The sequence below is a fragment of the Hermetia illucens genome, chromosome 2 (genome assembly GCF_905115235.1).
Source record: "Hermetia illucens chromosome 2, iHerIll2.2.curated.20191125, whole genome shotgun sequence".
NCBI classification, from domain to species: domain Eukaryota; kingdom Metazoa; phylum Arthropoda; class Insecta; order Diptera; family Stratiomyidae; genus Hermetia; species Hermetia illucens.
The window spans coordinates 138,164,693-138,189,412 of NC_051850.1; the positions used below are offsets into that span (position 1 = coordinate 138,164,693).

The 24,720-nt window shown below is 42.7% G+C and overlaps 2 protein-coding genes across 2 annotated transcripts; one reads left to right on the plus strand and one right to left on the minus strand.

Moving 5' to 3' along the window:
* Positions 1 to 1,704: 1,704 nt before the first annotated feature.
* Positions 1,705 to 15,686, minus strand: LOC119647855 (ras-like protein 2). The gene is made up of 3 exons (XM_038049123.1): positions 15,490 to 15,686; positions 3,049 to 3,136; positions 1,705 to 2,974 (listed from the first exon to the last, which is right to left on the minus strand). The coding sequence occupies exons 1-3, from the start codon at positions 15,595 to 15,597 to the stop codon at positions 2,565 to 2,567; spliced, it is 606 nt and encodes a 201-aa protein (XP_037905051.1). The 5' UTR covers positions 15,598 to 15,686; the 3' UTR covers positions 1,705 to 2,564.
* Positions 15,687 to 15,786: 100 nt separating this feature from the next.
* Positions 15,787 to 24,078, plus strand: LOC119647854 (membrane-associated tyrosine- and threonine-specific cdc2-inhibitory kinase). Its single transcript, XM_038049122.1, has 5 exons — positions 15,787 to 16,301; positions 22,117 to 22,960; positions 23,015 to 23,160; positions 23,224 to 23,519; positions 23,652 to 24,078. Exons 1-5 carry the CDS (start codon positions 16,215 to 16,217, stop codon positions 23,725 to 23,727), a joined length of 1,449 nt encoding a protein of 482 aa, XP_037905050.1. The 5' UTR covers positions 15,787 to 16,214; the 3' UTR covers positions 23,728 to 24,078.
* Positions 24,079 to 24,720: the final 642 nt, after the last annotated feature.

Consider the following 24,720-nt stretch of genomic DNA (forward strand, 5'->3'; position numbering starts at 1 on the left):
AAAGGTCCGTCTGCACAGCCCATAAGCTGTGAGAGCTCGTTTCATCTTTACCTCTACATGTTTATTCCAAAGAAGTTTTTTTATTTAGAATGACTTCCAGATATTTCACTTCTTCGGAGAGCTGAAGGATAAAACCCCTCATCTCAGGGAGGGAAAGTCCATCCAGTTTTCTCCTTTTTGTAAATAAAATCATTGTGGTTTTATTTGGATTAACTGACAGACCATGTCTGAGGCACCAGCTGTCTATCAAATCAACGCAGAATGCATAGCCGTTCGCTTATGTTTTCAAAGCCGACAACAGCAGGTTTCATTTTTTGGTTGACTAAGAAACCTACTCCGGCACATGGTTTACGGGATGGCCACTAGAATATACGGTGTAGTGACTCTCTTCCAGGAAACTGGTCCCTGTCCAACGTTGTCGTCGCCGGGTTCGTCGTTGTGTGATCCGTCCAATCCGAGGTTCCTGTTGTGGGTTCGTAACAAGTTGTTTTCCGTGTAGGGTTGTCAGCCTTACCCAACCCCCAACCTGGAGGAGCAGTTGGCACAATTTATCCCGTTTTTAGGCGTGGAAGACTTCCGCTCATCCTTCTCCGTCTGCAGCTTTTCATTGAGAAAGAGCTCCCAGCGGTCACCACGCGAAGGTGGAGATAGGGTTTGGTAGTAGAGCTGTTGGTGTTGGTTCAGCATGCGCACATAGAGCCAAAATAGACAAAAACTAATCGCGTGAAATACCACTCCTGATACTATTGGTATCGAATATACAGCTCGAAGCCTTTGATAGGACATTTGATTTCAAACAATTTGAAGACAACATCGATTCCTTCAACAGAACCGTCAATTGGTCAACATAGCAAATGTTTCCTTGAACTGTTTGTTTCAACTGTTTCCTTTCAACTGACTGTATCTCTCCAAAGCCATTTTCTCCTTCCAGTTCCCATGTTTGAAATTTTTATTTTAGTTTGCCAATTGACCATACCATACTACTCTCAGTTGTGTCCAAAGATCTTGCGCAAACTCATTTGCTTTTATTTTCTGTGTCCTTTCAATGCGACCACCGTGAGCTTTTCTAGCGTCGAACGAGAAATACTTTTTTCTTCACGTGGCAGTGAGAGCTGAAGCTATTGACAACAACAAAAAACAGGAACATAAATGGAAATTCCACTTCTGTTCACGACACTAACCTCGAATTTTAAATGTCCAGTTTCCGGTTTTCGATCCGTCTACTAAATCAAAGGGGAATTTGTTTTCTCCCCTATCCTAAATATATGCAATATTACCGATTTAGATTGAAGCACAAAGTCGATTCACAATCCTCAGTTCACATACCGTACATAAAACTCCTGAGATTATGCAAAGCATAGTAAACCGTTTTAACTTCCTAGACAACAACCTCCACAGTCAGCCCCTCCCAATTCCCAATTGCTACTTTCTGTGCTAATATTCGCCAAATCTTGAAAACCAACTTATCTCATCCTTTTGATCTCAACTTCATAAAGAGTTAGGATAAACAAGGCCTCCAGTAGTTAGATGACTTCAGATAGACTTCAGTTCAAATATTTACCCTAAGTCTCATTTCCATAAAATCTAATCCAAATTCTAAAAGCAAAAAAAAATGCGGGTTACGGTAGAAATTACGCTTGATCTCCGAAGTAAATGTGTCAATCAAGTAGTTTTCTTTTGCAATGAATGGAATAAAGAAACCAGTTTCACGTTTGCACATGTTTTTCTTTCTTTGTAAATAATATTATAAAAATTTCGTTAACAATTTAGCTTCTAACTCAGCGAATTTTCAATTCTTGACAAATAAAATTATTAAAAATATAAATCCACTTAGTTATGTACTTTGACATTGTAATTACACGAAAACTTAGTCGCTACAAAATTGGTGTACACTTGTTCCGTCTGTTGTTTATCTTTTGATCAGTTGTTCAAAATTGTGTGTTACATATATTAAAGGCAGTATAGATTTACTTTTCTCGTTACTTTATATATTATTGTTGCTGTATTTCTCTTATTATTAAATGCTTTGTATGTGTCCGTAACCGAATATTCTCCGCGTGTAACAAATTAAAATATCGCCAGATGGATACAAACGTTCAGAGTTGGAAATTTAATTTGTTTTCTTGCGTCCCCTCTTAAAAGTTAATCGATTCGCTTGTTTAAATAAATTATGGACTAGTATTGTATAGTTAATCTTAGCGTCCCATTTGTAAATGAGATTCATTGTAAATTTGGTTCTTGAACGTGACAAATAATAAGAATTTTTTACGGAAGAAATTGTTCCTATAAAAACAACTTAATGCTTTAGTTTTGGGGTTTAATTAGTAGTAATAGGTTAGTTTTAGCTCCAGGTCGAGATTATTAAAAATTCGCCTGGATAAAAGGCACATAACCAAAATGCAATTAAATTTTGGCATTATTGTTATCAGCTCTTCCTTATTCTCTCTAAGCTTGTGTTTTGCGTTTCATTTGTGCTTCTTTTTCAGAATCGAACCATCTCTACAAAAACAGCGCAACAATAAAAAATACCGTTGCCACCAGCTGCCAACTCTACTCAATTGTTTTTATAAAACACAACAACGTGTTTTATTCTTACGTTTGTAAGTTTCTTCGATTAATGGCCGCTCGGCCAATTGAAATTTCCGCACGATACGGACTAACTCATGAAAAGCTTGGTCGACGTTGACTCGTAATTTGGCACTACATTCAATGTAGGGAATTCCCAGTTGTCGGCTCATCATTTGTGCCTCCTCCAGGGATACGCGACGATTGCTCTCCATATCCGATTTATTGCCGACCATTAACATGGGGAATTCATCGCGATCCTTGACGCGTAGAATCTGTTTTTGGAATTTAGGAATCTCTTCGAAACTGGAGTGATCAGTCAGGGAGTAGACAAGGAGGAATCCTTCACCGGAACGCATGTACTGTTCACGCATTGCACTGAATTCTTCTTGCCCCGCTGTGTCGAGAACTATAAGAAAAAAAAACGCACGTAAATGAGAGATGATCAACTGAATATCTGGAGAGAGAAAGATGAATACTTACTATCAAGTTTAGCCAGCGTGTCGTCAACGATGCATTGCTTTGTGTAAGAATCTTCGATAGTGGGGTCATAGTCGGTTACAAAGTAACTCTGTTCAATAGAGAAACGAATTAGGGTTTAAAATTAACTTTACTTTGTCGTTGTGCGTGATATACATTAAATTAAAACGAATTACAGGACATCTTTTTCGGCTTTCCCTTAACTATATGTGCAGTTTAAAAATGCATTCAAAGTATTCCTCGCTTGTCGTAAATGGCGGCTAAAAAGAATAGAAATTTGTAGGCGAGCAACCTGAAAATTTCGAAACTCTATTGCTACCGAAACATTAACAGTTCCTCGGAAAGGGACTGATCTCACGACTACGACTTTTGGCTATCGAAAACGGCTAATGATTGGTTTTTGGAATGCTCGAAGGCACTGAGGACCGCCAGAATGCTCACTATAGATTCTCCGCCTAAGCTAAGGAACATGGTGGGGCTTTGGAGAAGACTCCTCTCCCTCTTGCGACACTGTTTGTATTCTGGAAAGTCTAGTGGTAGCGGGCGCAAATCCAATGTTGAACTATCTCTGACGACTACTACAAGCCACGCTCTCCTGACCTGAGAGACAGTTTTTGACAGGATCTTGAATGCATACGCAGGCCCTGACAACACTTTGCTCAGGCATGTGAAAGGGTGGCATGGTCTTGATGACTGGGACTTTCACCGCCTTGTCATTGACGACACAGTGTTTAGTTAAAAGACCAGTTAGTTTTCGGCTGACCAGCTATTAGCGTCTAAGCAGATCGGCCGTATCACGATCAGCAGCAAATTTAGAGTTACGTTATGAATGTGGGCAACAAAAGAAAGGGACAATCATCTGATAATCCATAACCTTCGGTTGGCAAAACGCGGGCCTTCCAAATTCAATATTCTCCTCGATCAGATTGTTATCCCGTCGTGTGTGTGTGTATGTGTTTGAGGTGGGAGAGAGGCAAAGCCTAGTGGTCCATTATCCTCGATTCTAACGAAATATTCCGGATTCGTTTAAATATCGCAGGATTTCCGTTAGTGGATGTGATACTACCCGCTACAGTTGGAGCACATCAACACCGGAAATCTGAAGTCTGATGCGTTTAGAGGCGGGGCACTCACAAAGAATAATGTTCCGTAATCATCTTCGAGAATTCCTGTTCTGAACATATGCCCGATGAATTATGACCTGTCAGAATGCCCACAATACTTCTTTAAGTCTTTCTGCTTTGCGGCAGAATAAACTTTGCCGTATATTTGTTTGGTTCTGACAGGAAGCTTGGTGTGTTTAGCAGCATTAAGGATCAGTTCCCAGTTTTTGATAGCAGCATTAACCAATGCTACTGAAACCCCCATTGCTGGTTCCGGTCCGGGTATGGAGAACAAGAAATTAAACCCTCTTTTGTAAAAGCAGCCAAGATTTCATTTCCCTCCACATCACAATGGCCGGATACCCAAAGCAGTTCCACCGTATTGAGTCAAGAAACAGAACTCAATCGATTTTTACATTCTTGAACGATCTTTGAAGGCTGTTTAAAGTCCACAATGCAGCTTGACTATGGCTGCAGATTGCGATGCGCTTGCCTTTCAACCGTCACTCATCCAGTTTTCCATTCTTAGGATTACATACACTTCAGCCTGAAAGACCGTTGTATAATATATTGTCCCAACAGAAAAGCCCACTTCTCGTTTGTATTCGAGATAAGAGTCCTGCTCCAGAATCCTGTTCTGTTTTTTAGGTATCGGCGTAGAAGACGTCAGTACATCCTTTCTCTTCGTTTCAAGATAGCTGCTTGTCTTCTACCAAACAAATCGATCATCTTTACCTCTACATGTTTGTTCCAAAAAAGCTTCTTGTCTAGAAAAACTCCCAGATATTTCACTTCTTCGGCGAGTTGAAGGGTTGTACCCCTCATTTCTGGAAGGCAAAGCCCATTCAGTTTCCTCCTTTTTGTAAATAATACCATTGTGGTTTTATTTGGATTTACTGAAAGTCCATTCCTGAGACACCAACTGTCAATCAGATCAACGGCGCGTTGTGTATTTCTACACACCATTCCGAGATCTCGACCAACAGCCAGTACAGCCACGTCATCCGCATAAGTTCGAACGTGTATTGGCAGATTTTGCAGTTCGCATAGTAGTGAGATGATCTGCATACTCCACAGAAGTGGCGATAGCACACCTCCTTGAGGGCAACATTTCGTCGTTTCGGTTGTTAGGTAGCGATTAACACCCACTTCAGCATACAACAATCTCTGCGTTAGCATAGCGTAGATCCACTTTATTAGAGTTTCGTCAACACCATGCTCTCTGGCTGCATCACAGAGCTTTCGGAAGGACGCACAGTTAAAAGTCCCGTCAATGTCCACGAACACCCCCATTGCGTACTCACCCTTCAGAGCTGCATCCTCTATCTTTGAAACCAAAGAATGAAGAGCAGACTCACAGCAATTTCCACGTTGGTAAGGAATTTTGGTTTTCATTTAGAGGGTGCGACTTTAGCTCAACTAGTCTCTCCAGACAAAAGCGAGCGAAAATGATGTTAGGCTGATTTGCCTGAAGTTCTTTGGATTTGAATAGTCATCTTTCCCAGGCTTTGGTATGAAGACTACCTTCACCTTCTGCCAAGAGGAAGGCCCATAGCCCAGAGCAAGACATCCTAGAAAAATATTTCTTCGAAGTTTCCCTAAGTGCTCTATACCCTCCTTTAGCATCGCTGGGTAGATGCCATCCATGCCAGGTGCTTTAAAGTGTTCAAATGATAGTATAGCAGCTCTCGCTTTTTCATTGGTATTTCCTCTTGTTCCGCTAGATGGCCAGCGTGAGGTTTTTAAGGCTTTTTTATAGGCCTACTCCTTTTGAGTCTGATTGATCCTACCTGCCACCCTCTGAGCCGTTCGTCTTGCTTGGTGACAGGTCGACAGAAGACTAGCCAGTTAACTATTGCACCAGGAGTTTTGTCTACTGGAAAAAATTAATCTCCTAGGCATGAATGCATCACACTCTTTGGCGATGCATTGCGTTATACGGAGAGACCTCAACAAAGTCGTCATTGACGCATATGATAATGTACCCTGGTGGAATAGGAACATAGACAGAACCGGGCATAACAAACGCGACACAAGGAACAAAACGGAACAGCTTCGGGGAATTCTGTGAAAGGACCTTACAAACCACAGAAGCAACAAGGTTATAAAAAGCTGTAGCCAAAGACGGGGCAATATCATTTGTCTGTCTGAAAAAGGAGGATGGGACATTTACCGAGAGTGAGGAGGACAGTGTACACTTGCTTCCCACAACTTATTTCCCGGGGTGCTACCCCATGGCGGAAGGCGACAACATTCTGCCTGGCACCCCAACAACGAATAAAAGGGGAAGAAAGGAGGACTGGAAACTAGCAAAAGAGATATGCTCGGAAACTAGGGTAAGGTGGGCAGTGGCGGTAGGTTCGTGCGGGGGTTGTTCGCTGCCAATGCAGACCTCCGCATCGATATAAGGTCACATGAAGTTTTGCAGAATGACACGTGAGTGACTGAAGTGTGGCGACGGAACACTTCGCTGGATCTTCAATATTTGCGGCCGAAATTTCACCTCCAATTTCGCCAACATTTTAAGTTGTTGGGATAGCTTTTCCCTCTTGGTCGTCTCAGACTATTCAGGATGGTCCTTTGACCCTCGACCAAACCCGATAAGTCATTACATGGTGTCAAATGAAACGCCCCGTTTAGTACTTTCCAGAACCGTTTCTGATATTTGATGCAAGAGGAGGAGTACGGGGCTAAATTGAAAGATCTGAAAGAAAATCTCGAAGTTGCCACTGTACAAATGAGCATGCAAATGTACAAATGAGGTAAATAACAATATAATATTTTTTTGGAAATCGGATAGGAACCCTCCTCAAATTCACCATAGAAACCTGAAATTTTATATATACCATAATAATGTAGGGCATAGTATTACTAAATTTGGTGGAAATCGCACTATCATTATCGAAGTTATAATAGGTCAAAATTGTCGCTTTTGTGCAAATTTCCAAGACTTTGAATGTCAGTAGCTTCACATAATATATACATACACTCGTACGTTATGAGTGAGACTCAATTAACTATTGAGATTGAATTTCGAAGAAAAGAATTGATTTCGTATGCACGCTACTTGCAGAAGTGACTATAATCTTACTGTACAGAACATTCAACGTCGAACTAGCCTCTTTTTCTTTAACCTTTGTTCCGCTCACAAGCGGGGTCTTCGTGATCAGTTGCGCCATTTTATTTTATCCAAGGCCTGATCTGAACGTAGTTGTGAGGCCTTCAAATCACCATTCAGCGTATTAAGCCATCGTTGTTTCGGTCGGACATTGGATGCCCTGTGTGGTGAGTGGGTACTTCATCGCTGAACACCGACTGAGACACGGATCGTGGTAGAGCAATTTAAAACATCGAACTTCTGGTAGAGGCGTTTCTTTTCACGGACCTTTATTTTAACATCGCCATTCCAAGTATCTCGGTTGATAAACCGCTTACTCGACTTGATGACCCTGCGGATTGCAGAGGCCGCTTTATAGATTGTGCCTTTAATTTAGTTCCACGATTCTTCCACATTCGTAATGATTGGTAATCGCGTAAGTGAGTTAATTTCGTCTTCCTTCTCAAGAAATCGCCATCATTTAATGCGCGGCGGGCCAGTGCGTTCCTCACGTCGTTTTATCGGTGGCTTGATTTGCAAGACGACAATTAACGGTCGATTTTGAGGTGCGATGGTCTCATAGGGAGCGACTTTGCGCTCAGTGACGGTAATAAAATGTCGGCGTCTTACGAGAATATAGTCGATTTGTATTTTACTGTTCTCACTATAAAATGTAAGAAGATGAAACAATCCTTTGATGAACCATGTGTTCATAATTACAAGGTCATGAATGTCCACAAAATCGTCTATACCCTCACTACCCTCATTGAGCGCTCAAAACCATTTCCCCCCTTGAAACCTGTTGCCGTCTGCCTTTCCACTCACATAACCATTAAGGTCGCCTGCGATCATGTCATAATTATCAGCAAGCACGTTACAGATTTTTGCATCGAGAAGTTGCCAGAAGGCATCCTTTTCGGAATAAGGTCGTGTTTTTTCAGCAGCGCTTAGTTGCTTGCTCTAAACACAGTCGATATCGTTGGGCCTCCGTGCAACCATAGCCCCAGGAGTATGTTTCATATTTACAGAATCAGCTAGCTAAACTACATGAGTCAGAATCATGACATAATAACGCTTTAAAATCCAACGCTATAGTTCGCCAGAAGTGCAGACTTATCGTTTTTTTAACGTCAAAATACGGTCATGCATATTTATATTTCCTTGTTGCCTCACTTAAATACTTGATATACTTTCAGAAACTGTCCAACATATCTGCATAACCATAAAAAGATATTTTCCTAGAAAACGTATGTATGTTAATTTGCCATGTGCAGAATATACATATATGAGTAATCTGTTAATATTACGCAACATTGTCGTTATAAAAAATGCGATAAATGATAAGAATAATTACAAGAAAATATTAACTTTGATAGTCGACAGTGATGGTATTTATATCAATTCCAAAATATTTATGACCAAACTTATACAAATTACGCATACGTAACAAAACAGTTTATCATCAATTCAAGGAAACTACATAATAATGATTACATTTTCAGTCCGTAAACGATCTTATCATGGTTTTAATTTATAGATTTTTGAAGCGTTTGCAGATTGTAGTATCTGATGAATGATCTTTTATTTTAGCAGAATTTTTATCTTCATAACTTCGCGATAGATGACCCAAAGCTCGTTTGGAAAAGGAGAAAGGAAAGTTATTATAGCTTAAATGCCTGTGTAACATCTAAGCATTGCAGAAGTTAGATGGGAATTAAGAATTCACTCAAAGTATTCCCTGCTGGCCGTAAAAGGCGATTAAAAGACAGAGATTTATGGACTAACAACGTAAAAATCTCGATTTTTATTTACGCTTTGTTAGTACGTTTCTGAAACGGCTACCATGCACTTAAGGCGAAGTGATTTCCGGCTAGGACGTTTTGCTTTCACCAACTATCTTTGAATGGATTCTAGAATTTTCGAGGCTGCCCAGAATAACCATTTGCTCTGACTTCAGCAGAAATTCCAACGTTACAACGGTTCTGGGGTTAACGCTTAATGCATCCGCAAGGTGCGTCCTCAAGTATGAAAACCACCATCAGGCAAAATGTTGAGCTTAAAAGCCCTGTGCGATAAGGTCATCCCGGAGAAGCTTATAGTATGTAGTTATCAGTGAAATATGAGAGTAATTTGAAGTCTACAATAAAGTCCGCCAGATTTGCATCCTGTCACCGATATTATTTTCCCGCATTATTGGTTGACGTTCTCCATGCGTCCTTATCCAAGCAGGTAGGGAGCTTCAATGAACTGGCGCTGATGACATCGGAGAAGAACAATGCGTAAATCTCTCAGCCTAGCAGGTCGTCGCACTCTTCCTATCTACATTAAGTGGCAGAGCAACGAAAGCGTTGATCAATTTATATGGCTAAGAAGCTTTGTTTCTGCCCATGGCAGCACTGAACTTTATGCCGATCGACGCATGAAAATTACTAAATTCGCTTCCGCTGTTTTGTCCAAAATCTGGAAATGCAGCTTTCTCAACACACATGAAGTTTCATGTTGAGACTGTTCCGTGCTAATGATTTTTCTAGGTTGCTATATGGGAGCAGTACATGAAAAATGACTGCCGATATTACTTGAAAGTTCCAGATCTTCGTCAACACTTAGCTTCGTCATGTCATTGCTGACTATGATTTGCAATAAATTCAACTGTCCCAGTATGGCCAACGTATGAGTCGCCCTAGAAACGCTGAAAGCTTATCGGGAAGTCCTGGCGAGAGTTGAAGCACATTTCATCAATTCGACGGTGACAAATAGAAGTAATTGTCGAGCTATGTTCCATTTAAGCGTCAATGACAATCATATATATACCAAACAGTTAGGAGTTATACAATGAGAGAAAGTAAACAACGAATATTCAGGGTAAGAATGGAGACGGAATTATCAATTGACGCCAAATTTGTATAATTTAACGACTCTAGAATTATTAGAGAATGCCAGTCCAGTTCCATATAGCAAATTAGTAGTTACGTGGATGCCGGGAATTCCGAACTCGGATTGAATATCATTAGGTAAAAGCCTGAGACTTCCCAACATTACCGTAATCGTATCCCTTACACGTAATTGCAAGCGTTAGTACAAATCGCACACACTATTTCTGTGGATTCATAGCGTAGCATTATAACAGAAACCTATTCTATAAATTTCATATAATATATAACGTCATCGAAATAGCTAAAAGTGGCGAAACATTTTCGGTAAAAAATCATCTTGAGCAAAGAAACTCATTTCACGTTTACCAGAATCGAAAACAAACGAAATTTTCACTGAAATTCTTCAAACGTTCACGAGGTATCCCTTTATGACCAAAAAATTACTATTTAGTGTACTGTGTGTGTTGATATTGGGCTGTTCTTTTTCTTCTCCAGAGGTTTGCCTCCCGTTTCAAATCAAGGTTGCTAACATTATGAGATTTTTATAAAATCTCCATTGGTTTTGGAAGAACAAGGGGTTGTCTGTACTTCGCCGAAAGCTACTTTAATACCTGCGTATGCAAGAGTTCTGGTTTAGCACCTCGAGAATTTCTGTGATTGCCATATCATTGAAGAGGTCGCAGCCAATCTCCTTTTTTAACTTTTTGAGCAAGTCGAAACACCTACAACGGTAAAGCCCTCCTGTGTTACTGTATGTTGGGACAAATAACTGTGACAGCCACAACGTAGGCCGGACAATGAACCTATGTTGCAGTAATCTCACCAGCCCAATATCTGGTTGCCTTTCATTGCTTGGTGCGGTATAGCGCGTCAACCACACCTACGAACTATCGCTCGCGGTTACCTGAAATGTCCTTCAGCTCCCCGAACGACCTCCCAAGACGATCGCTCTGCTCTACTCTTCTGAGCCAAGTGCCCTTGGAATGACCAACTCGTCTGCCATCTTGGGAAAGTAGATTCCACAGCATGGCGTAGCCCGCAATACAATTGTCCCCCCTTCTTAAAGTGTGACCTATCCACTGCCACTTCCGCATTTAGCGATGATACAAAGCAGACAGGTAATGACGAAAGCTTGGAACTTTTGGGTAACGATGAAATTCACTTTTCATGTCTACTCCCATACAACAACAACGAAAGAGCACTAGCACAGAACACAACTTGATTTTGGTATTGAGATAACAGCATTTCTAGACAGGGTAGCGAAAGCGAATCTAGTATTTTTAATGCATCAGGCAAGATTTGACGCTTTCGATGCTCTGCCCATTAATGCAAATAGGGAGAGTGTGTTGACTGGTCACACTGAGAAGCTTGGTTTTGTTTGTGTTTCTCTGTAGTCCAACTCTACTTGCCTTTCTTTCCAAATCCAGAGCCATTTGGCCAAGGTCCATGACTCGGTGGGAGAGCAACCAAATGTCATCAGCGTAGTCGAGGTATTTGAGGAAGGATGTGATTGTCCATTGAATTGCTCACGCCCTCCAGACAAGACAGCATGAAGAACGTCAACAATAACCAGAAGAAACAATATCGGTGACAGGATGCAATCCTGGCGAATTTCGCTTAGGACCTCAAAATCCTCTGAGATTTTGCCTCGATGCAGTACGTGATATTTTGTGCCATCATATGTCGCTCTAATAATAAGTCTTAGTTTCTCTGGAATGCTCTTCCTGCCTAGAGCACTACAGAAACAATCCCGAAGCGGAAACCAGCCTGCTCTCAGTCGATCAAGCTTTCGAGATGTTGTTTGATGCGTTCCAGAATTATTTTAGCTATTATCTTTGTGACGGCAGGGAACACGCAGATACCCCTCCAATTGTCACACTCAAAACGGGTTTCCTTCTTTGGGATCTTGATCATCATCCCCTTCTTCCACTCTCTGGGAGAGATCTCAGATTCCCAAGATTTCTGTATGAGTGATGAATAACTTTGCGAGGAGACCGCCAAATCCAACGGCTTAACTCCGTTTGAGTGTATTGATGGCCGAAATGATTTCTCTTCTGCTTGGGGAAACAGTCTGCATCCGCATGTTACGGTGACTAGCCATTTCATCCCCAAGAGGAGTAAACTCATCGGATGTGATACGGTTAAGAACCATGGTGAAATATTCTTTCCAGTGAATCGTCATCGCGGATGAGAAGTCGACCATTGACTTCCTTTACAGGACGAATGAAAGATTTCCGATCACATGCAAGCGTTTTGCCGAAACCCTTGGAACAGGTGAGGCCATGCTGGAGGGTACTCCTGGGAACGGTGACGCTGCAGCCGACACTGTCGAAAATTCAGTTATGAACTTGGTAACGACGGCCTGCGGAGCCTCCATGCCCAGGAGGGCATCGATATGTGGCAAACCTTCTATGTATTGGTGGACAGTGGAAATCGCAGAGCTCCGGAAGGAGTGTCGCAGAGCTCCGGAAGGAGTGTCACAGGCTTCGCGCTTAACACAACGTCTAAGCGACCGGGAGGAGGTATGTGGTCAACGAGCTGAATAGGGACCCGTGGGGACTCGATTACAAACTGGTAACTCGAAAGATCGGGGCTCTGCGGAAACCCGATCCACTTAAGGCCGAGCAGATGGACCGCATTGTAAGGGCACTATTCCCTGTGCACCCCGTATGGAACGTCGGCGCGGAGAGCGCAGAGGACTGTCCACTTTTCCCTATAAAAGAGTTGGAACAGGCAGTCTTCTCTATGAAAAACAAGAAGGCGCCAGGACCCGATGCTATTCCAGCAGAGTTATACAAACTGGTATTCCAACACCGGCCAGACCTACCGCTTGGCTCATTCAAGAAGGCTCTTTCCCTGCTCGTTGGAAGGTGGCGCGGCTTACACTAATCCACAAAGGGAAAGGCGCCGACTATGTATGATTGACACTGCTGGAAAAGTACTCGAAAAGCTCATCTAAAGTAGACTCGGTAAAGCGATACGCGTTGCCGGAGATTTATCTCACCGACAGTTTGGTTTTAGAGCAGGGAGATCTGCAGTTGTTGCTGTCATACAAGTCGTGCATGCCGTTCGACGAACGGAAGCACATAGCCGCTGAAGTCGGCGGGTGCTGCTCCTCGTAACTCTATGAAACACTAGAGAGTCAGAGGAGGATGGAGGTCACGTCGGGGGAAGCACAGGGATCTAGGGCCGGACCTCAGGAACACTACCTATGATAGTCTACTTAAACTCGACATGCCAAAAGAATCGCGCCTGGTCGGTTGTGCAGATGATGTCGCGGCGCGTGCTGCTGGACGCACTGTCGAACAGGCGCAAAGCAGACTTAGCATATTGATGCGACGGGTAAGCGGACGGATTCAACCTTGCAACTAGAAAAATCGTGATTAAAAAGAAAGTTCCGAACCTATCGTCCGGCGAGTCGATAATCGAGTCAAAAACAGCGGTAAAGTACCTCGCGCTGACTCTTGACTCAAAGATGAGCTTTTTTGAGCAAGTCAAAGCAGCAGCGAACAAGGCTGCAGCTGGAGTTTCCGCGTTAAGTAGGCTAAATATTGAGGGCCCAACGCAGTCATATGCATATACAAGCAGTGGCCAGTGGCAGCTCTCTTGGCAAAATGAAACTGGAGGCAAATGGACTGCGCGGCTCATCGGCAACTTAGGTCCGTGGCTGAATCGGAAGCGTGATGAGACTGACTATTTCCTTACCCAATTTTTAAGTGGGCATGGAAGCTTTCAGTCTTACCTGCATAAGATTGGAAAGACGTGATCTCTGGATTGTGTGTTTTGCAATGGAGTTGGGGACCACGCCCATCACACTTTCTTTCTTGTGGAAGGTGGGATGGGGTTCGTTAGCAGCTCTATTTAAACACAGGAGATCTCCCTCCAGAAAACATTGTCGAAGAGATCTGAGGAGTGCTGACAGGTGGAGCCGTATAGCCCATTACGTTCGGGCTCTTCTCGTTGCTAAGAAGATAGAGCACGACCGGTGGATGAGCCGGATGGCAGTGGGTTCCTTCAATTGACAATTCCCTTCCTCGTCTCCCCTTCCGTTAGTGACAGGAACTCCCTAATTTTAGCCCGACGTAATGTGACAAACGGTTCCAGGCTACCTCTCTGACGATGAGGTGTGCAGTTGGTAGTCCGACGCCGTAAAGAACCGGAAGTCCAATAATGTATGCGTAAAAGAATTCGAAACGCTAGTTCGCACATCCAATCAAATGCAATCAACAAAATGAACATCGCAGAATAATCAGACCAACTAAATGAAGAATATGATTCATCATAAGCCACAACCGCATGTTCTGGTTAAAAGTGCAAACCGACCGCCAGCCTTCAAATTCTCGTCAGTCAGCTAAACTCCGCTGGAGTCGATTTTGCGTAATTTTCCATATTAGTGCAAAGCATTCCTCACCAACAACCAGATAAAAACGACTCCATATCGCGCATAGCGAGCAAATAGAAAAGTAGCGAAAGAATGTAAATATTTGCCCAAGCTCCACGCGATAAGGGGCGCAATGCTTCAAATCTAACCGTTAGCGCAATCATCCACTGTTTACGTTCGCCGCAGTTTATTTACTCCTCGAGTAAAAACAATTCAACCACTCGACGTCCATATAAGGCCAAAAGTGGTCTGAATGAAACATCAGACGCTTGCGGTTCATTGAAAGAATTCTTTACTAGCATTGAATGCAGTAAGTAGGCCGCCCGCGACAGTAACGTAATGAGCAGGAGATCAACAGGTATGCAGCCAGATGCAACAGGTGAACTACAATCCGAGCACATCGACGAGCCTCGAGTGGCGTCCGAAATAGACTTCAGATGCGCTCGTGGCGTCACACGACAAACGCTCCTCTTGGACGCGTTCCAGACGCTGACTAATCAGTCTGAAGGAGTCCCAGATGATAAACACAACAAGCACAGCTCGCAGTGGGCCCCTAAGACAAGAGCCCGTCTGTGCGGCAATCGCTCACGACCCAATAAAGTTGGACACCGCGCGGAATATAAGGCAAATCAAGTGTTCGCTATAAAATTCTGTTTTAAATTGAAGTCCAAATGGGAATGACGTCAAAACTAAAAATAAATGAGAAAACTTCACACAGATCTGGGTTACAGGCAGATTGCGATCCGATCCCGAGGGCGACCGCTGGCAGCTCCCTAGAGAACTTCATTCCGTTCCGCTTCACTTGATATCCTTTTCGAACTGAAATTGGCGCCACAACATTTCAACTCACAATCAAGCGACTTCACTACTTCCGCACCGTAAAGGAATTTAAGAAAAATTTACGATTTGTGTGTAGGAGGGTCGCATACGAGCGATTTCTTGGGCGGATCACGACACTTTTCCTCCCCGCCGACATGCAATTGTACAAACCTGAATAAATTGGATTGTTATTGAGGACTTTCCCACGCCGCCGCCACCGACAACAACCAATTTGTACGTTTGAACTGGCGGTGGACCACTTTGATGATGTTTTGACATTTTTACTCGAGACTTTTGGGGTGGAAATCACTTCAGAAAAACTCCTCCCTGCTGTTCAACACGACAGACACGAAATGACAGCAACGGATGACTTTCTTCCAATTTGACATCTGCGCGCATCGGGCAGCACCCTGGGCAGATGTCAAAAGTAGGGTGGGTAGTGCAGTTCGCGGGTATTCTGTTATGCTTGTTCGTTCCTGAATCCCTTCGAATCACGAAAATGGGAAGTGAATAGTGAATTCTTTGGAAAATATATCCTGTTTGCCTAAACAGTCTCTCATAAGCCCATGGGCATGTGAAACTTAAATTGTGCTCTCAATACCTAAATACGTTCTGAACCACTCCACAGACCCTTGACGTGCTGGTCAAGAAAAAGACGCACTGTCCTTGTCAAGTTTGTTGTATAGTTCTCGTCGGAGTTCTTGAGTTTATTTCACGCCATTCTGCTACTAAGCGATCAGGATAAACATTTTGGGGAACATATCACTCGCTTGTGAATGTGTTTCGGGATAAATTCATGAATTGCGACTGCTGTTGTTGTTTACGTGGTCTTAACCTCGAAAAGCCGCGACTGGCGGACGGATGACGTTCTCGCAAAGTGGAGGAGGCGCAGCGCAATGACATCGGGTGACACAACAAATAGCCGGGCGTACCTGCCGGTGCCTGAGTTCCTGGATCATAACTTAAGGCACTGTCAAAAACGGGTAAGTAGACCACTTGCCGAGATTAAGAAAACGTTTCTCATAGTAGAACTAGAAACTGGGCGGAAAAAAGTTTTCGCGCTTCAGTGACTCCACAGTTGATTGCTCAAAGTGAGAACAGCTTTTTTCCGAATGCTTCCAAGATCCGATTATGTCTTTGGTTAAAATTGGATCATGGTTGCTCCAGCCGCTAAGTGAGGCAGAGTCCATCAACCACACCTAAATTCAGCCATTGTCCGTCCCGCCCTTTTTCTTTTTTTCATTTGGTGCTTCCTGAATAGCCTACTTTCAAGCTACGTCGTATGCTGAATGATTCTTAGGTGATCCATTTGTCGGTCTTAAGGAAAAAATCAAGTTTCCTCCAGAGAACAACGAAGAACAAACAGCATCCGCTCTAAGAAGGTGGGTTATCCATTACATATTCTAGTATCTGCCATGGGCGATGTGATAGGAAGGCGGAAGTGGCAATGGATAGATCACACAATAAAAAGAGGCGAGAATTCCATTGCTGGCACGCCATGCGATGGAATCCACTTTCCCAAGATGATCGATGAAGGAATCGCCCCTAGAGCACTTGGCGCAGAAAAAGAGTTCGGACGTCTCCTGAAATCCTAGGGGGAATTGAAGCGAATTTCAGGTAACAGCAAGCGGTGGTGCATAGGTGTGGTTCACGCACTTTATCTTACAAGGGGTGAATAACAGTATATCTAATGGGCAGTACCGGATTTGGGAATGTATTGAGGTAGCTTATCCGTACCCATCGTCGGCACTAAACCATAGATAGATACTGCTAAATGGTGGAGTCTACGTTGTGCTCGGATAGGCTACCTCAATACATTCGCAAGTCTGGAACCACTGAATGTGGGTACTACCAGGTGGGCTGAAAATTTCGTAGGCTAACATAGAAAAACAAACAATTTTTGATAAAATTTGTTTTTATTATTCAATATAGTTGCCTTCGAGGGCGATCTGACAATTTTTCGATACAATTTTTATAATAAGAGTTGGATTAAGCCTGAGGACAGGAAAAAGTCACTGAGGGCCAAATATGAAGAATACTGTCGTTGAGGAAGCAATTCGAAGCTCAACTCATGCAATTTTGTCATAATTTTCATTCATTTGTGACCCGGGTCATTGTCTTGATGAAACAGTTCTTTCTTTTTCTCCAAATGGGGCCGCTTTCCACGATTTCATTCTTCAAACGCTCGCATAATATTATGTAATAGGCGCTGTGGATAGTTTTACCCTTCTCCAGATACTCGATGAATTTTATTCCATGCGTATCCCAAAATACTGATGGCATAGCCTTGCCAGCCAACTGTTGCATCTTTTCATGCTTTGGGAGTCAGTTGACCACATGCCGTCCACTCAGATAACAATCGTTTTAATCCTGGTTTGAAATAATGGAGGCATGTTTCGTCTATTGTCACAGATCGGCGCATAGAATCGGGGTTTTTATGGAGTAAGAGCTTCGAACACTGCTCAGAATCGTCAATTCGTTGTTGTTTTTGGTTGATTGTGAGCTCGTGCGGCACCCACTTTGAACAGAGCTTTCGAATACGGAATGCGTCCAACATGTTCCTTTGATATGTACGCATCACAGACAAGTCGACCCGATGAAAGATGCCTTCTGACTATATCATTGCCAGCGACCTTAATGATCATGTGGTTAAAAAAAAGCAAACGGTAACAGGTGCCATATGGGAAAGGGGTTCGGAGCGCGCAATGAGGGTGGCGAGCGTATAATCGATTTTGCGGACACCCATAACCTTGTTCTTATGAATACATGGTTCGTCAATCGATTGTCTCATCCTCATACATTTTATAGTAGGAACAGTAAAATGTAAACCGACTATATTCTCATAAGACGCCGACATTTTACCAATGTCACTGATTGCAAAGCCGTTCCCTATGAGACTATCGCACCTCAAGATCGGCCATTGATTGCCGTCCTGCGAATTAAGCCTTCATTCTCAAAACGAATATTAAGCCACCGATAAAACAGCGTGAGGAACGCACTCGCCCGCCGCGCATTAAATGGTGGCGATTTCGTGTGAAGAAAGAAAAAATTATTTCACTCACGCAATTATCGACCATTACGAATGTGGAAGAATCCCGGAACAAAATGAAAGACATGATCTACAAAGAGGCTTCTACAAACCTCGGGATCACCAAGCCGGGTAAGCGGTACATCAACCAAGATACTTGGCTTTGGAATGATGATGTTGAAATGAAGGTCCGTGAAAAGAAACGCCTCCACCATAAATTTCTTGACGATAAAACGCTGGCCAGTTGGCAAATTTATAAGAATGCCAACCGGGAAGCAAAAAAAGCAGCTGCTGTCACCAGAGCGGACCATTACAAAAATCTTTACGGTAAATTGGACACTCGGAATGGCGAGAGAGATCTGTATCGACTTGCTAAAAGCCGTAACGAACGCACACAGGATATCGAACACTTCTGTTGCGTTAATGACAAGAACGGTACTTTGCTTACCAACCGTTGAGCCACAATGGATAGATAGCGAGAATACTTCCAGCAGATTTCAACTGAAGAATTTGTCCATCCTCCACTTCCACAATCATTGCCGACATTTGGAGCAGTTCCACCTGTCAGCGCAACTTGCTCAAGCGAGAAGAGACCTTCGGGCCTCGGCGTGGGGTTGCACTTCAACACGGGTGCCGTACTCCTCAGTTCGGTAGAGATTTAGGCAGGTCTTGCATCCACCAGTATGAATGCGGAACTCTGATTGGGGTCACAAAATCAATCCGTGTCTTAAGAAGACCGTGGGTTTAAATCGTCCAGACAGGTGCTCACGTCAAACCCTCAAGGACTTAATTGTCAACTTAAACTTAAATCGAGGAGACAATAAAACGAATGAAATCGTGGATAGCCACAGGACGGCATTCCATCTGCGCTCTAGAAAGCGAAGAGCTAGGACCCAACTCTGTGACTCATTGAATTCTTTAATCGGGTTATTCAAGAAAAAAGAACATCATCTGACTGTCAAGAAAGTACCACTGTTCCAATATGGAAAAAGAAAGGTAGTCCAGCAGAATGTTCAAATTACCGTCCGATCCGGTTACTTTCTCATACCATGAAGATTCTTGAACGCATTTTCGTCAACTGTATTCACGAAATCGTTGAAATAACCGTGAATCAATCCGGATTTGTCAAAAACTGCGGAACTACTGACGCAATACACGCTGCGCAGTTACTGATCGAGAAACATCGTGAAAAGCATCGCCCTATTTACATTGCATTTCTGGATCTAGAGAAAGCGATTGACCGTGTACCACACGAACTCATCTGGCATGCTGCGCTGGGTTCAATTGCTCTACCACGATCCGAAAAGTAAAGTTCGAAGAGATTTAGGTAGGTCTTGCATCCACCAGTATGAATGCTAAGCCATGCATTTTGTATATACTGGTACCTTTGTTGCTTGTTTCAGCGGGGCTCTGATTGTGGTCACAAAATCAATCCGTGTCTTAAGAAGACTGGGATTAAGTCGTCCAGACAGGTGCTCACGTTAAACCCTCAAGGACTCACATGAGTATATCCGCGATTGTTATAGGAAAAATTGCGAGAGAGGCGTCTTCGATGGTATGGTCATGCAATTTGTGCTAACGAGGATTCACTTGCCAAGATTAGTGTGAACATTAAGTCGGTGGTAAACGACCAAAAGGCAGTCCGAAATAACGGTGGCTTGATCGCTGGATGGGAATTTAAAAGCTTCGAGATTGCACTCAGATCAGGCATTCGATAGAGCCAAATGGCGAAAGCGACCTCGGTTATGAACCGGACAAAGGCTGAAGAAAAAGAAGAAGAAGTTCCTTTGATATCTTGACAGCCTCAGCTATCTCGATCAATTTTTCTTCTAGGGAGTCTATGTGGATTTGGTGTTTTCCTTGGTAGCAGCTTCTTTGCGAGTTCCCGATCCACCTTGACGTCCTCCGTCGCGTCTTAATCTTCCGCTCCTACTACAAAATTAGACGGCGGGGAAGGTGCAACATTTTATAGTCGAGTGTTTCCCGGAAAGACCAATTCCGCTTTACTACTAGCAACAGGAGAAACTGCTGGAGCCAAAGGTGGAACCATCAACAACACAACGCGGGACTGCGGGTAACAGTTTCAGAACTCACCGAAGCACCCTTCTTCACCGTCAACCTGAGACCTCTACTTAGGTTCAAGGCAAATTTCAAGGAGCGTATATAGAATTATCGGAAATGGATCCTTTGCGTAGACCAGGTGTTCGTAGGCTCTATACATCTCCATCAAGTGCGATCTAAAATCAACGATTAGATTGCATATCCACCGTGTGCCAATGTGTCGCTACAGCAAACCACAGTCCCTTGTATATTTTGATACAATTCTTTTGTCAAGTTGCGCTGCCACAAATTCGATTTTGTGTTTTTGGTATGAGTGAACAGATGTGAATAGATTCATCATGGGAAATTTGTTTGCAACGTTGGCGCGACTCATTAAGGTCAAGCATTTCTAGGCGTCTCTTGCTTGTCCTCAGGGAATAGTCTCAGAAAAATCTTTAAGAAGTGGTTGGGACACATTATCCAGGAAAATGCGTTGGACACGAATTTCAATTTGCAAACCTATGGGTGATTTCTCGCTGGTTCATATCCACAAGTTGAGTTACCCGAAGATCTCACTCTTGCCTTACAATGAACGTCTTCGTAGATGCGTTCCTTAACCTCGTGGTCTGTCTTACCTATTGCTTTCTTGGTAGCTCGTCTAGCATGGCGACATACCGACCATCATTTTACGTCACAAGGACGACAAGTCTTCACGAGAATCCTACACTCTCCTATTTTGTACAGTGACCCATTCGTGAGCCAATCTGGGATAATGGGTTCCTAACTGTGCCATGCATTAATGTTGTCGACCGTTTTCAAAGTGTCGCCTATACACTGCTACCAATATCTTGCCCATATGCCAACGTTCTTTATTCATGATTGCGTCAGGCTATAGTACTCGATAAAACGACAGGCAACGTTTGTAGTGTTTCAGTATCAGCAGCGGTCGCCTTAGAAGTACAACGGGAACGGTTCCGCTTAACAATCTACATTTGATGTCTTTGTTTGAAGTATATGCATTTCCAGAATTTAGACAAAGCAAGGAAAGTTGATTCCAACGCCTACAATGCCTCGAATATCATTGAGTTTGATCCATCATTAGCAGGAAGAATGCTACTAAACTGACGGCTTCGATGTTATGTCCATTGCTGTGAATAGAAAGTGTACGATGACCCATCAAACTACGTATCTTGTTGGTGTGTTGATGTTTATTTCCAGACCCACTCAGTTTACTTTCCTCTTTAAATCTAGTGTCCAACAAGGCAGCACGAAAGACGTCCCAGCAACGATACAGGATAATATGGGTGACAAAATGCAATCGTGTCGGAATTCACTTTGGACTTCACATTTCCCGAATGCATTCAATTGTTCATAGTAAGCCTCATTCTCACCTATATCGGAAATCTCTGTTGTTGCATAACACTGTACTATTGAGTATTCTTCATTCTGGACTAGAATTTCGTAGTCAATATTGTGTTTGATACCGGTACCCTGGACGCGAGGGCGCCTTGTAGATGCATTTAATATTAATCCGGTGACCGATTCATACTCACTTCCAATGAGCTTACATTGGAACATTGCTGCAAGAGGGAGAGGAATGCTCTTCAGAGTCTCACTATCTTAGCACACTTAGCCCCAGAATGTTCGGTCGCTCTCTGATACTTTTAGTCGCTTTTGAATGAAGGGCTACTATTCAACCACATTAAATTTTTTTTTTCTGTCAATTGCAGCCACCTAATCAGAATGATCCCAACCGCACAAAGAAACCACCGAAACTTAATCCGAAGCACGATTCGAGTTTTTGCCGCAGTCCGAATTCCAGTTCAGCTCATCTTGTTTCATTCAAGGATTCCAGCGCGTACAATGACATCCTGCTCTCATCCCATTACAGCAGGGACTTCACAGAAACATACTACGATCAATGTTTTGAAACGATTTCCAAAATTGGCGAAGGTTCGTTCGGCGAAGTATTCAAAGTTCGAAGCAAGGAGGATGGCCTTCTCTACGCCGTGAAAAAGTCAAAACAATTTTTTCGAAGTGAAAACTATCGCCAAGAACGGCTGGAAGAAGTTCGACGATATGAACAGTTTTCTGGACATGATCACTGTGTAACGTTGTATAAAGCATGGGAGCAAGATGATCGACTCTTCATGCAAATGGAACTGTGCAAAGGAAGCTTGGAATCATATCTGGCCGAAAAGCGGAATCTCCCCGAATCAACTGTTTGGTCGATTCTCCTTGACCTCTTATTGGCATTGAAATGCCTTCATGATCGGAATCTCATTCATCTGGACATCAAATTAGAAAATATCCTAATAACAGATGACGGCACTTGCAAACTTGCGGATTTTGGCCTGGTTGTGGATATAGAGAGTGCCAGGCGCATACATCCAACAGAAGGTGATAACCGCTATATTGCGCCGGAAATTATGAAAGGGCATTTCTCGAAGGCCGCCGATGTTTTTAGTCTAGGAATAACTATTTTAGAATTGTCATGTAATTTAGAGCTACCACCGAACGGACCACTTTGGCAGGAGCTGCGAAGTAACGTCCTCCCAGAAGAGTTTATTAAAGGTATACGAAGTTAGCTATGATTTGAACAAGTCTTTTAGTCTCTTGATTTTCTAGTACTGTCACCCGAACTGCAAAATGTGATACGATATATGATGGCTTCAGAGCCCGCGAGAAGGCCAACAGTCGATGATTTGCTCATAACCCCGAAGCTACTTGCATTGCAACAGAGCCGAAAAAGATGGAAATACGTAAAATATTTTGTAAGTGAAAATCAATTGATAATCACAGAATTTAAGACGTAATCGGAACTTTTTCCTAATCAGAAAAATTTTCTGCGTTCAACGCGGCGATACATATGGACGAAATTGTGCAATTTGAAAAATTTCACATATAGTCTCATAGATCCGGTCATCAGAGGATTTCAGCTGACCGACAAGCAACACTCATTGAACAACTCCAGTTCTGACTGTACCACAGATAGATCTTTTGAAATGTCGGATTTGGATCATACTCCGAATCTAAGTGATTACGAACATTCCAGCTCATTCGTGAACTCAACCCCTCTGAATCACTACGAAGTTCGAAAGTATCGAAAAGATGCGACAAAGTCAAATATTCGGTGAGTTTTTGACGATTATTTTTCCTCGGTCAATGTCCCTTCCAAAACCATAATTTATTCAATTTGTCTCAGTCTCCGCCATATACTTTTAAATTAAATTTCCATGAATTTCTCTCTTTTTACTTTTCTCAGATCTGAACTTGTATCGCACGAAACTTCTGCGTTGATATGTAAGAAATTATTCACTAAAACGGATGATTACGAATAATTAAGTATAGGAAAGAGATTGTGCAAGTAAAAAGTTTCACACATATGCCGGTTTTATTTTTACTGTATTTTATATACTTTTCCATTTTTAAACATCTCAAAAAAGTTGAACGACTATTATGAACTAAAATACTGAAAATTGTAAATACAAGTAGGGTGGACATTGTAGATACAAACAGAAAGGAAACGAAATAATAATGTAAGGGAGTTTCCAATGGAGCTGGTTTACGCTAGGTTTAATGTTTGTTAAAAAGAAACATAACTTTTCCCAGAAAAAAATTATAAATTGTAAATTTACATTATCAATAATTGTGATATGAAATTAAATGAATAAAAAATCTGATAGAGTTTATTTGGTTTGTATATATGGACGCTTTCTATTTTTCTTTTGTCAGTTAATGACGAGTTTTGTCTACCACGAGGCCCCATACTAAACACTCAACCTCGCAGTGTGTTTTGAGAATAGGAATGTAGAGATTGGGAGTTCACCGTTTGAACCGTTGGAATAGAGTCGTAACCGAATCTCAAACTAGTCTAGGGGCGTTTAGTTGCTGTCAAAGGTAGATTAATGTGGGTGGGTGTTATAATTACCCAATAAAGTGATATTGATATCCCAGCGGCCATTAGTTATTTGGGGCTATTATCCGAACAGCATTTTAGCTTCGTGGCCCACAATTGGCGACCCCAGAAGCTTTCGTCTGCTTGATTATATGCGCGGTGTGCAGATCACTATGCTGAACCACGCAGTTAACATCTGCCTTGCATGTAGAGCTCCAGACCTAGTGATGATCTGCATATAGCCCAATTATAAAAGCAAGCGAGAGGAGGAGGACGTGCCTGAAGGAGGCTTTATCAAAGTAGTTTCCAGGACCCAAAAGAAGAAGGAAACAACTGACTACGCCCCCAGAGACCCGTCTGTCATTAAGCGGACGAAAGGCAAGACATTTGCGGAAGTCCTTAGTGAAATCCGCTACAGGAGACAACGGAGCAGAGG

Coding starts and splice junctions, on each gene's coding strand:
- LOC119647854 (XM_038049122.1), top strand. CDS start 16,215: ATGACATCGGGTGACACAACAAATAGCCGGGCGTACCTGCCGGTGCCT. Junction 22,961..23,014: donor CCCAGAAGAGTTTATTAAAG/GTATACGAAGTT, acceptor TTGATTTTCTAG/TACTGTCACCCGAACTGCAA. Junction 23,520..23,651: donor GCGACAAAGTCAAATATTCG/GTGAGTTTTTGA, acceptor TACTTTTCTCAG/ATCTGAACTTGTATCGCACG.
- LOC119647855 (XM_038049123.1), bottom strand. CDS start 15,597: ATGTCAAAACATCATCAAAGTGGTCCACCGCCAGTTCAAACGTACAAA. Junction 3,137..15,489: donor TAACAATCCAATTTATTCAG/GTTTGTACAATT, acceptor TCTATTGAACAG/AGTTACTTTGTAACCGACTA. Junction 2,975..3,048: donor CACGCTGGCTAAACTTGATA/GTAAGTATTCAT, acceptor TTTTTCTTATAG/TTCTCGACACAGCGGGGCAA.